This window comes from Colletotrichum paranaense (assembly GCF_030867605.1).
Source record: "Colletotrichum paranaense strain IMI 384185 chromosome Unknown Scaffold_22.1, whole genome shotgun sequence".
Classification (NCBI taxonomy): Eukaryota; Fungi; Ascomycota; class Sordariomycetes; order Glomerellales; family Glomerellaceae; genus Colletotrichum; species Colletotrichum paranaense.
In genome coordinates, this window is record NW_026848980.1 from 378772 (window position 1) to 390860 (window position 12089).

At 52.3% G+C, this 12089-nt stretch overlaps 5 protein-coding genes across 5 annotated transcripts; 3 read left to right on the forward strand and 2 right to left on the reverse strand.

Annotated features, from left to right (window-relative positions):
• Positions 1-47: 47 nt before the first annotated feature.
• CPAR01_16033 (60S ribosomal protein L7) lies at positions 48-1070 on the forward strand (the record flags this gene model as incomplete). The annotated part of the gene is made up of 2 exons (XM_060500278.1): positions 48-254; positions 444-1070. Coding segments are annotated over 2 exons (834 nt in total), but the record flags the coding sequence as incomplete, so codon positions are not given.
• A 384-nt stretch (positions 1071-1454) lies between these two features.
• CPAR01_16034 (iron-sulfur cluster assembly accessory protein) lies at positions 1455-2275 on the reverse strand (the record flags this gene model as incomplete). Its single annotated transcript, XM_060500279.1, has 2 exons — positions 1455-1829; positions 1907-2275. The coding sequence occupies 2 exons, from the start codon at positions 2273-2275 to the stop codon at positions 1455-1457; spliced, it is 744 nt and encodes a 247-aa protein (XP_060341096.1).
• Positions 2276-3628: 1353 nt separating this feature from the next.
• CPAR01_16035 (uncharacterized protein) lies at positions 3629-4375 on the forward strand (the record flags this gene model as incomplete). Its single annotated transcript, XM_060500280.1, has 1 exon — positions 3629-4375. The coding sequence occupies one exon, from the start codon at positions 3629-3631 to the stop codon at positions 4373-4375; it is 747 nt and encodes a 248-aa protein (XP_060341097.1).
• A 245-nt stretch (positions 4376-4620) lies between these two features.
• CPAR01_16036 (uncharacterized protein) lies at positions 4621-4948 on the reverse strand (the record flags this gene model as incomplete). Its single annotated transcript, XM_060500281.1, has 2 exons — positions 4621-4815; positions 4874-4948. The coding sequence occupies 2 exons, from the start codon at positions 4946-4948 to the stop codon at positions 4621-4623; spliced, it is 270 nt and encodes an 89-aa protein (XP_060341098.1).
• Positions 4949-5303: 355 nt separating this feature from the next.
• On the forward strand, positions 5304-9520 carry CPAR01_16037 (Urb2/Npa2 family protein; the record flags this gene model as incomplete). The annotated part of the gene is made up of 3 exons (XM_060500282.1): positions 5304-5354; positions 5409-8730; positions 8781-9520. 3 exons carry the CDS (start codon positions 5304-5306, stop codon positions 9518-9520), a joined length of 4113 nt encoding a protein of 1370 aa, XP_060341099.1.
• Positions 9521-12089: the final 2569 nt, after the last annotated feature.

Genomic DNA, 12089 nt, shown 5'->3' on the forward strand with positions numbered 1-12089 from the left:
CATCGTCTGCTCACCGATCAAAGTCATGAACTTCGAGTTAGCCACAGCGAGAATGTCGCGCTTCAGCTACAATTCTCGCACCGGCGCTCTACCCATGCTGCTTGCAGTATGTCGGACTGCGTACTAATCTGATTTGCTACAGTTCCGTCCCCACCTCCAACCAGGTTCTGGTTCCGGAGACCCTTCTCAAGAAGCGCAAGTCTCAGGAGAAGGCTCGCGCTGAGCGCAACTCGGCCACCGAGAAGCGCAAGGCTGTAAGTATACCTCTGTTTTCACTACCTAACCCTTCCCCCGCCTTCATGATGCATAACATACCTTTCACAACTAGACTACGGTCGATGCAGTTGGAATCAACCTTCTTTCGGGTCTGACACTTGCCGGATCATTCACATCTTCAATGCATATCTGATCCAAGAAACACATTGCTAACATGTTTCCCAAAGGCCAACAAGGAGAAGCGTGGTGTCATCTTCAAGCGTGCTGAGAAGTACGTCAAGGAGTACCGCGACGCAGAGCGCGAGAAGGTCCGCCTCTCCCGCGTTGCCCGCGAGAACGACTCCGCCTACGTTCCCGCTGAGGCCAACCTGATCTTCCTTATCCGCATCAAGGGTATCAACAAGATCGCCCCCAAGCCCCGCAAGATCCTCCAGCTTCTTCGTCTCCTCCAGATCAACAACGGAGTCTTCATCAAGATCACCAAGGCCACCACCGAGATGATCAAGATTATCGAGCCGTGGGTTGCCTACGGTTACCCCAACCTCAAGTCCGTCAAGGAGCTCGTCTACAAGCGCGGTTACGGAAAGGTCAACAAGCAGCGCGTCGCTCTCACCGACAACTCCATCATTGAGGAGAACCTCGGCAAGTACGGCATCGTCTGCATGGAGGATCTCATCCACGAGATCTACACTGTCGGCCCCAACTTCAAGCAGGCCTCCAACTTCCTCTGGCCCTTCAAGCTCTCCAACCCCACTGGTGGCTTCCGCCCCCGCAAGTTCAAGCACTTCATCGAGGGTGGTGACCTTGGCAACCGCGAGGAGAAGATCAACGCCCTCATCCGCCAGATGAACTAAACTGGTCGTTTGTACGGCTTCATGATCAACAAAAATGGGGATTTGGCAGGGTTTGTCTAGTTACTCGGGACTTCGGCAGGTTTGAGAATACCAAGGGTTTATTACATGATTGGCACGGTTGCACGGCGTTGATAACCACAAAAGGGAATTTGTGAATTGATCATTTGACGACCACTGGATTCTCCATCCTCCTTGTTCAATGGGTAGCAATGCAAGCCTCTTCAGAGAGTTGTATGTGTGTACTGTGCATGTGTGACTGTCGTGATGTATCACGGCATCCAATGTCTTGATCCAGGAGGGTTCGTACGCATTACATTAATATTGTACAAGTGGATGCCGAGCGCCCACTGGACTCGTCCCTTGTAGAGCCATGCTGAGTCATCTTCAGATCTTGATGTCGAAGCTGGTCCCACATCCACAGCTGCTTGACGCATACGGGTTGTCCGTGATCTTGAACTGGGACCCAATAAGCTCCATCGTAAAGTCCACCTTGCTTCCCTTCAGCAAATCCAGCGAAGGCTCGTCAATCACCACCTTTGGTCCCTCAAACGTTACGCTGGTGGGGCTGGCATCTTCTGGTAGGTATTGGAACACGGTATCGTCCTCCCCAACGACCTTAGACCAGTCATCTGCGCTCTCGCCCTCGGGTAGGGTAACTAGGCTCATGAGGTACTGGAAGCCGTGGCAGCCTCCGCTCTCGACTTGTATCCTCAGGGCTAGGTTTGGGTTATTGTCCTTCTTCATGATAGTTGCTAGACGCTATTGACGCAGAGAGAAGCTGTTAGGTTTCGGAAACTCCTTTGTTCGATGCTCGGGTACACGTAAACTACACATACCTTGCCTGCTCGATCTGTGATATCGAGCTTCATCTCTTGCCCTTCCTCATCTGTCTTCGGGTTCCAGGCGCATCTCGTCCGCCTCCTCGTCGCGGAGGCCGTGAGGGCTCGGGTCTGCTGTCGCACCGTCCTCCCAGCAAAGCGCTGGGGCATCATCCTCCTAGAAACACCCTGGGTGCAGTATTGTCGGGTTGTGCCGAAGCCGGCCTTGCTGGTGGTGGTAGTGGTCGTGGTCGTGGCGGACTTCCATCTCGGAACAAGTACCGAAAGGATCGGTGCCGGGGAGTTCGACGTCGATGTTGTACGGCGCGCAAGCTGCACGAAGATATTTGCACTCGAGGGGCTATGGATACACCGAAGAGAGGCCATTTTGAGCTGCCTTGTGGCGATGCTGAGGTCGTGACAGTGGGTATTCGTTGAACGGGGGGCACCAGTTGAAGAAAATTGAAGATGCTAATGTTCGGTAATAAGGTAATAGCTTATGATGTAAAAGGTGGTGGGCGGTAGGTGGCGGCAGTTGATTGTTTGCCGCATTAGTCAGCCCGGGGGGGCTTGATGGTTTTTGTCCAATGGTAGTAGACGGATTTCAACTCCACGACCATAATCTTCAATGACGCTTCATTATTTCTCTCCTTGGACGAATTGCATATCGTTGCAGTAGCCTTTTTCAGTTGCGTTAATCAGAAGGATTTCTTACCTGTTAACTGTCTTTGTAGATGAGCCTATGGCTGTGGTGTTCAAGCTCGGTTCGGTCATCGCTGTTGTCGGAGCTGGCCCCTCGGGGCTGTGGAGACCATCGGAGGCTGCAGCTGCAATCGCCGAGGTTTCGGGACGGCCCCGGGGCTTTGAGATTGGAACTCAGTAGGCAAACCTCTATCGTTTGACCGATCCTAAATTCTTGTAAAATGAGTGGTTGTTTTTCTTTTGCTCGACATGGCCTGCAATCTGCGCCTTTGAATGGCCATATGACCAGATGCTGGACGAGCTGGACGTGACGGTTTCCCTCACGTTGTGTACTAAATTTAACGCCCTATATTGATAGGGTTCAACTTGTGTTCCTCCTCACAGTACTCGATAATTGCCCCATCCATGTACCTACCTACTGACGTAGCAGGTTAGTTCATCCGTTGGAGGAATCGATATAAATAGTGAACCCTAAACAGGTGATAAGATGGTCGCTAGACACAAAGGTACCTTACGCACGAAACGTTGCATTTCAGCCTCGATGAAAGCTTGCAGGTCTTTGCTTCTTGCTATCGAACTCGCCCGTCAAAGGAAGCTACAGTATATTATCTTGGGGATCTGGATGATTTCGGATAAGACGCAGAATAATCAAAGCAGGCGATTCACTTTCTGGCGACTTGAAGTCGGGCAGTCGAGACATCAATGACACAAAGCTGTGGCAAGAGGCACCAATGATCCTGGACAAGTCTGGTACTACAATCCTCGATTCTCATAAGGAACGTCAGGGCCGCCCTTTCCGTTCTGCCCCTTCTTACTACATACACCTGCACATAGCTTCTGATTGCGGATTGCACCTTCTGATCTGAATTTCCCGACCCCCGGCGAAGGTACCCCTGACTATTTCTATGCATCTGAGAACTGTGGACGGTGCATCGTCCAAATGGTTCTTCAACTTCAACCACACGACCACCCTAAGACCTTTTCTCAAGAATAACTTAGACTCTACCTAAAGATACCTACTGATTTCTTCCATTCTCAATGTCATTCGTGATTCACAAACTCGGCCTTGCCGACAATTTCAAGTCAACGCGACACAGAGCGGCAAGACCCCATTTCGGTCGAGGCGGAATCCAAGTCCCAAATCCTGAAGGCACGGCAGACATGTCGAGCTTCATGAAACACGCGAGAGACGTCGCCGCTGGCAAGGGTCTGCAAAACGACCAGACAGTTTCTCCTGAACAGCCGCCACACACGCCTCAGGTTACACCCCTAGAAGTCCTCTGTCTCGCCATTGCCATCTTTGTTCTTGCGTGTATCCTCGGTTTCATTGTCCTGATTGGTATCAAAACTAGGCGCTCCCGCGCACAACATGAGGCCAATAGCTTTCCGAAGAGCAATGGTCGGGAGAGATGGGATTCACACGACACAACACAGGTTTTCATCAACGGCGTCCAGCGACGGAGCGACTCGGTGGCGGGACAAGAGAGAAACGAGTTGCGTCTCCTCGAGAGGGACGATACGGCATCCCTTGCACCAAAGCACGTCTTCAGGCCTTGGAGAGACCCCGCTAATGAGCGTACTGGCGGGATCGGAAAGTTCGACGGCACATCGACGGGGCTTTCCAACGACACATCCCGGGAATCAGAACAGCACTCCATGGCCGACACTCAAGGGTCGATTGGTTCGAACGCTGAATGTTTACCCGCACATTGTAGCCGTAGACCATCGAGGCGCTTCGACGAGCAGGGTGTGAACGGGGGTTCAGGACCAACGCCCCATCCGTAGCAGCTGGGCGGTAGCACACAAGCAAGACAGGACAGGACAGTCAAGAATGGACAGACAAATAAAAAGACTCTATTCCCTCGCTCGTCCCCGCCTTAACCTAGTATACCGGCTCCTCAGGGTGATCGCACAAGGGCCCGCCGGCTTCTGGCTCCCTAGCGAGCTTCACGTGCGTGTTGCGTAGTATGTTTGTACAGCTGTATTCCGATCCGGATCGCGTCGTCTATCGATTCGACGGTCGTGGCATCTTATGCCTGCTTCCTGATCTCTCTGGCGGCCTGCTTCAGGCTGGAGTTGCACTCCTCGTATGCGCGTCCGGCTCCGAAACCGACGCCGACGAAGGCGGGCCACGCTCTGCGCTTGAAAAGGAGGACCGAGAAGACGACACCGAAGCCAAGACCAAGGGTAGACTTGACGAGGAGGTTGGACAGGCAGTGGTCCCACTAGAAGATGGTCAGGGATCTCGGGTTATCGACGTTGGTAACGGCTTGGGGGAGCTACCTTCTCGTTGAGAAGTGCCTCACTGACAGGGCGCGCGACGGCGCTCGGGGGAGGGGGAACAGAGGTGTCTGACATGGTCGTCGATACCCTAAGGAGCTGATCGTCAGTGTCAATGGATCAAGCGAATAGCTGGGGAGCGGTGCTTACACAATTGACTCGATGCGCAGTGGTGTTGTCGAGGTCGGAGCTTAGCTATGGAATTGAACCAAGTGATGTTTTCGGAGAGAGCCGGCAAATTGATGATGAACACCCGAGGGCGGTAAGTCTCGGTGTAAGTCTCGGTAACCTCTTTGGATTAGGTGGGGCGGCAGAATCCCGAAATTTTGGGAAAGCTCCAGCCAAAAATCGCGGGGAGTCGATGCGACTTACACCTGAGCGCACTCAAAAGATCTGCACGTCTTTTGAAGTCCCTCGTGGTTGGTTGCCTGTTATGGACGTGGAAATGACTGATGCAAGCCCAAGCAGGTCTTCTGAGACCATTGTAAGTTCTTCAGTCATATTTAACTCCATCTTTGTCTACTAACCGCAGTTGAAGACGTCGGACAGGGACTTGGTCAAGACAGTGCGATCTCTCGACCAGACGGGCCCTGGAGCCAATGGCGAGAACCTCGACCGAGTATGGAAGCAGCTCACATCTGCCAGCCAGGGGCCCTTCTCTGCCGCTGAGGAGAGCGTCCTCCGATGGCTTCTCAAAGTCATGAAAGCGAACAACGACGAAGCCGACACGATCCGACGATTTCCCTTGACATGGCGCATTCTCGACTGCGCATTCCAAAGGATTCCTCTCTTTTCACTCGCAAAGTCCCTCGCCGACCGAAAGTTCATGGCGGTTCTTCAACAAACTCTCAAGAGCGTCGCGAAGCCGAGCACCGAAGCCCAGGCCTCTGGTTCTACATCGAAGAAGAGGAAGAGGAACAATGCCACAGTCTTTGAGCTGAAGACGCTGCAGTCTTTTGAGGGCTGTCTAGGCACGGGGGAGGCCATCTTTGGCGCATTGAAGAACCTGCTTGAACGACTGGGCCCGGCGGCACAATGGTCCGCCCACGACAGGATGGGAGCAGAACATATCAAGGCGCTCTTCGCCCAGCCTGCGACCGAGGCTGTAGAGTTACTTTCGCCTCTGCTTTCACTTTGCGATTTCGCCTTGGAAGCGTCAGATAGCGAGCCAGTTGAGGCGCAAGAGTCATGGGTGAAGGTGTTCTCATCCGCCTGGGACCTGCATCTTCATGGGGGCACGGATGCGCTCGAGATCGCGACTCACCTCTCGCGCGTATCCTTCTCTATTCTGGGCAAGACTAAAAGCCAGTCGAGCAACGATGACCAAGTGGCCAAGGTATGGACGCGCGATCTCGAGAAGTTCCTCCAACGCAACCTTGTTCTGCCGGCAAGGTCGGCATACCTCAACAAAACCGATCTCGAGGTCGTCATTCGCTGTTTTGCTATGATTCAGAACATTGCCTTGACCTCAGTTCCAACTTTCTACAGCCTAGTGTCATCAGCCCCGAGAGTTGTTGGAGGACTCACAACAACAAAGGCTGAGGAGGCCTGGATGCAGGAAGTTTTCAAGATGTCTGAGCGTGCCATGAAGCAGTTGTCTGCTAGCGAAAAGTCGCATGCGATGGGAGGAATTCTCGACGAAGCAATCGCGAACAAGTCTCACATCGCTCGGAGTGACCTTCTGTCAGTCTGCGAGTCTTACGCGTTTCCTGATGATCAGAGCGAGACTGACTGGCGTCTCTTGTCGCTTGTTGCGAGATGTGACGCGGATGTCTTTTTGCAATCAGAAGAAGGCACGCAACTCTTCGACCAAGTGTGCGACAGGATTACCGCAGTCGGCGCGGAGGCCGACGAGGGCATTATGCGGCAGCTGATCGAGTCGCTGATAACTAGCTTTGAAAATGCCCGCGATCTATCAACATTCCTGAAGACGTGGTTCAATCAACTCTCGAAGTTCGAAGACAAGAAGCTGCGCTCCGGAGACCGCCCAGTTTGGTTTACTAGAGTGCACCGCAATCCGACGCTAATTGGAGGCATTCAGAAGTCCTTGACCACCAAGCAGTTGGTCAATCTGCTGCAATGGGTTGAGGAACAGCAGGAAATCCGTCCGGCTGCAGTCTTCATCTTCCTCAACACCCTCGCTTCTGCAATCACCAAAGACGACTATGCCGATGCGGTTGGAAGCAAGCTTGCCGACATTGCATTGAACGTCGGGTCGGCTAGCAAAACACCGTCAGACATTCGCTCCCTACGTTGGAGAATCATCTCCAAGACTGTTTCCTGGCTAGATTATGACCAGGCCACCGCTCTCTGGGATAAGGTCCAGACAGATCTCACAAAGGCATTACAAAAAGCCAAATTTGACGACGAAGATACATGCGAGGCCCTGGAGTGCGTATATAACTTCTGGCTATCAATGTATCCCGATGGCCGCGACCAGACTGCTCTTTCTTCCTTGCTTACAACCTTCGTCGAGAGACTATTGAAGAAGGTCAAGGTGGAAGACCTTCAGAGTCTCTTCAATTCTCGAGATTTCGCAGTTTCAGATACCTCTGATGTCCCCAAGTTTTGCGCAGAGTTCCCCCTCGCAGCTTCGAGACTCGTGGCTCTTCTTGCGAAGTCCTCGGGCGGTCTGCCGGACTACTTACAACGCGCCTTGAGTGAGGAGACCTCTTCCAAGGGCAGCGAGGTGAAGCTGAGCAACGTGCTACACGCAGTGGCATCAAACGAAAACAACCTTTGCACAAGAAAGCTGACAGCCGACGTGGTGGATCACGCCATCGACATCATCAGCAAGGCCTCAGCAAAGTCTTCCCCCTGGGTTGAGCAGCGGAGCAGGGCCGCCATGATTGAATTGTCAAGAATTACCGACGAATCTATCACTAGACAACAGAGGGAGCGTCTCATGGAAATCTTGGTTCCAAAAGTCCACGCGGTAGGCCAACTGAATTCTTCGGACTGGCATCTGGTTTTGGGATTCTTGGTCAAGCTGATGTCAAGGCCAACTTTCTACCAAAACATGTCATTCTCCGACCTTCAAAAGATTGCCGACTCACTGTCAAAAGTCTGCGCGGAGAGCAACTCAAGGACGGCTCTCGGCCTGTCCCAGCTCGTGTCACAATTGGCGACATTGACCGTGCGACAAATGAACGATCACCAGGAGTGGCGCACGCAATACTTCGACAAGATCCCCGCTCTTCTGAAGGGCCTAGATGGCGATGCCTCCTCTGTGCAAATGACTCTGTTGAAGGCACTGCTCTCCGTTGTGCTTCCTGAAGCTGGTTCTGAGGACAAAGTTGCTGTCATTGACGGCGATCAAATAGCTTCAGCCTTGGGAAGTCTCATTCAAGACACCTTGAGTGACTTTTCCAAGGCCTCACGAAAGCAGAAGGTCAAGGGAGATGTCGTCAACCGCGCTCTAATTGCACTCGACGCAGCCGAAGCTTTGCCAAAGCCGGCCGTCGCAGGGCTCAAGATCAAGGTGTCTCAGTTGGAGGAGGTGAGCCAGCAGGCGATCACGAATGGATACTTCAGCGGCTGGAAGCTTCAGGCATTCCTCATCAAGTATTTCCCGTCCAAAATTGCAGCTGCTCGGCCGACCTCCTTTGGCCAGCTCTTCAGCAGCACGCTGCCCACGCCATTACCGAGTGGCGCAGTGCCTGATCCCCTTTCTGACTTCAACCGACAATCTACGTTAGAAGACATCGTTGACGCCGCTGTCGCCGGTCTTGACTACAATGGGAAGGTTCAGTATGTGCAGAGCCTTCTTGAAGGCGTTGAGGCAGACACCGCTCCGGCAGCCGGGTCGACTTCCGAAGGCCAGCTCCTTGCCATCCGCCGTGTGGTTACTCAGATGACCGGTAGGTTTCATTCCCTCCTCGCATTTGGTTGATGCTTATAAAAATCATAGAATGCCTCGTCGGTCATGAAGAATCAAAGACCTTCGACCTGGCCACAGCCCACGGCAAACTGATCAGGTACCTAGCCCAGGCCGGAACTGTGCGCGAATTCGTCAGGACTGCCGAAGTCCTGCAGCAGCTGCTCGACGTCAAGTCGGACTCCATGACCCAGTGGAACATCGAGACGACACTCAGCACGGTGGCAGCAATCGTCTCCAACGACCAAGGTCACCTTCTCGACGCGTCGCCGAGCGTATACCATTGGCTCTGCAAGCTGATGGAGGTTATCATCAAGAAGCATCGCCTCCGGTTGGAAGGCCACTACCACATCCTCGTCACCACCCTCGAAACCCTGCTCAGCGCCCTCGCCCACCCCTCATCATCTACACAACAACGGGCCAAGCACGCCGCACAATTCACCCGTCTCGTCACCCTCGTGTGCGAGCCCGCCGCCGCGGCAGTCTCCCGCGTGCAGCATCTCAGCGCCCTCGACTCGGCGACCGACGCGGCGAAGAGGTCGGCCGGTCGGCACATGTACCTCGTCCTCATGGCGTACGTCAAGCTGCAGCTGGACGTCGACGTGCCGCGCGAGGTCCGCGAGGCGTTGGAACCCGGCATGAACTCCGTGTTTGACATCACGCCGCTCGAGGTGAGGAAGATTCTGAATGATAGCATGGATGCCAGTGGCAGGGCTATCTTGAGGGAGATGTACAAGAGGTATACCAAGTTTGGCAAGTGGAGCGGTGTGTAAAGAGAAGGAGGCGTGGATTCGCGGAGGCCTGTGTGCAAGATACCCTAGACATCATGAAGCATTTTGGTCAAAGACCATGTATACCCTCGATTCCGGTGTACCCGGCTGTTCTGTGTGCAGATACTTGCTCTGGTCTAACCTTGGCCTAGACGGGAAACTGCAAACATATGATATGGCGTAGGTGATGCAGATGGAATACATATCGACGAATACACCACAACCACCCCCACCCTAACATCTATAGGATGAAGATCTTTGAAAGGAAGGCATGAGCAGCGTCTGAAGTGTCCAAGACCTAGTGGTGGAAAGTGATGAACGCATAATTGGGTCCTTGTGGAAGGTTGCGAGTTTGAATTCGATGATCCTACATAATGCCACAGACAGCTCATTTTTGACTTTTTGGTATTTCTTCATATTCAAAATTTCATCTTTTCCATCTAGCTCATGGGCGTAAATTCAGCCCGATTGAGGTGGTATGAACAAGACTATAAACGTAGAGTGTTTTCTATCGCACCAGACAAAAGTTTTGATGGGTGAAGTGTCATGACGAGTGTGTGATGGCACCACGTCTATTTTTACGTTAAGCACGACGACGGGCAGGTCAGTAGGCTTTGGGTGAAGGTGAATGGATGAACGGGAACCTCGGGCCTTCATCGTAGTTGAGGAATGGTTGACGTGTTCCCTGTTGCAAGCCCCTCCACCGTTGGTCACTGAGGCCCAAGTTCAGCGGCAGCTGTCTTGTCAGATCTATCAAAAATTCATCAATGTTTCGTTGGTACAGGGCGGGGCTGACTGCCAGTGTCCCTCCCTGGCTCCGCTCAAGAAGGTACAAATCGTGAAGACGTCCGGGCCTACAAATTGCTGTTCCTTAGATCTGACTGGGCGGCGCGGGAGTGATCTGATGTAAGGAAGATATCTTGAATGTGCTGGAGGCTGTCATATTGAATGCCTTTCTTCATTTTTCTTTTAAATTTCTTTCTCCTCTTTTTGAAGGGCGATAGCACCTTTTTCCTATATTAAAAACCTTACTCTCCTGTCTTATTCCCCTCTGAATATAACTGAGGTACTGAAGGAGGAAGCGGAATGGTGAAATGGAAATATTAAGAGTTGTAGTAGACCGGGCACCCTCGCGCACTTCAGGTTCAACGGATGATTATCAGCAGATCAATCTGCCATCAGCGTTCAATTCAAGTTTTCAAAGCTCAAAGCTTCAGTAGCAGATGCTTAGAGAAGACATAGGATGGATAGAAAGCGCCCCTTACATAGGCCTTCTAATCAGTACCGCCGACTTGAAAGAATAGCCAGCCAAGAGATTAGGATCAAACAGAGCACGCCCTTTCTGGTATATTTGATTTCAGTGAAAATTGAAGCGCTCTTTGACATATAGCTTTGCCCTTCTCGAATCTATGCCGAGCTCAAAGCCATTGCACCTCGACGAAACCCTGCATGCCGTCATGAAGGCAAAGGACGAGATGCAGAGTTGGACTTTTCATCCGGCGTTGCTGGTCTATAGCGCGATTGTTTCCCATCGTTTGTGAGAAGTATTGTCCCAACACTTAGTCCCGAGGTAACAGCTCCGCCCAGACGTGGGAGTACGTATGTAATGCTGAGTGAGTGAGATACACCCTCGCGAATATTCCGAAGCAGTAAATTGCACGACAGGAGGGCTCTTTCTAATCCCCAAGTATCGTATGAGGTTGATTGAGTTACCAGGTGTCTGTCTCACGTTGCTCTGAATGAAGCTCGGTGAATTTTCAATGAACCTCTGAATAATACAAAAACACAGTACGATGACCTACCCTCGGGGTAGATCGAAGTAAAGTCTCTGTATTGGGTACCGCCGGGGGGATAGTAGAACTATCATAGAATCTATAAAAACTATCTATGCGGCCTAGACACTATAATAAGGCGTGGTCTTTGGGTGTTTCGCATGGCTGGAGAGGGAGTCAAGGGTAATGATGATCTCGCGGAAGCGGACGAGGACTAAATGGAACAGTAGGGGCGAGCAAGCTGCGCCGTCAAGTCTCAGAGAGGCGCCTTCCTCGTCTCTCTACCTCTTTCACCTTCTAGAATCTTTCCTCATCCAATTCGTAGTAGAGTACATTGCGCTCAGCAGCTAGGATAGAGGCGCAAGAGGGGATTCCTTCGGGCAGGGGCATTCATCACCATAATCAATGCCCGCCTACGAACGTTTACCGCCCCCTGCCTCTTAGCCGCCCTCTTCGCCTTGTTGATCCATAGCTATGCGAAAACGCAATGATCGCCCTCAACTCTCGCCTACGGACAGCCTTCCCACTCGTGTCTATAACGAAACACAAAACCGGTCTCATGCCTTTCTCTCGAAGATTTCTACCTTATAGATGTAGGGGCGGGACGGTTGTGGTGTATTCGTCGATGTGTATTTCGCGGAAGGTGCACTCGCCTCAGTACCCATCACTTCGCAGGTTGGGTCCCGCGGCACAAAACCACTCCAGGGCACGACGAGGACCCGTCACTGAGACGGATGCTCCAAACTCCTCTTTGGATATGTGTTGTTATTTCAGCATATTTCGGTATCCTATATATCGCG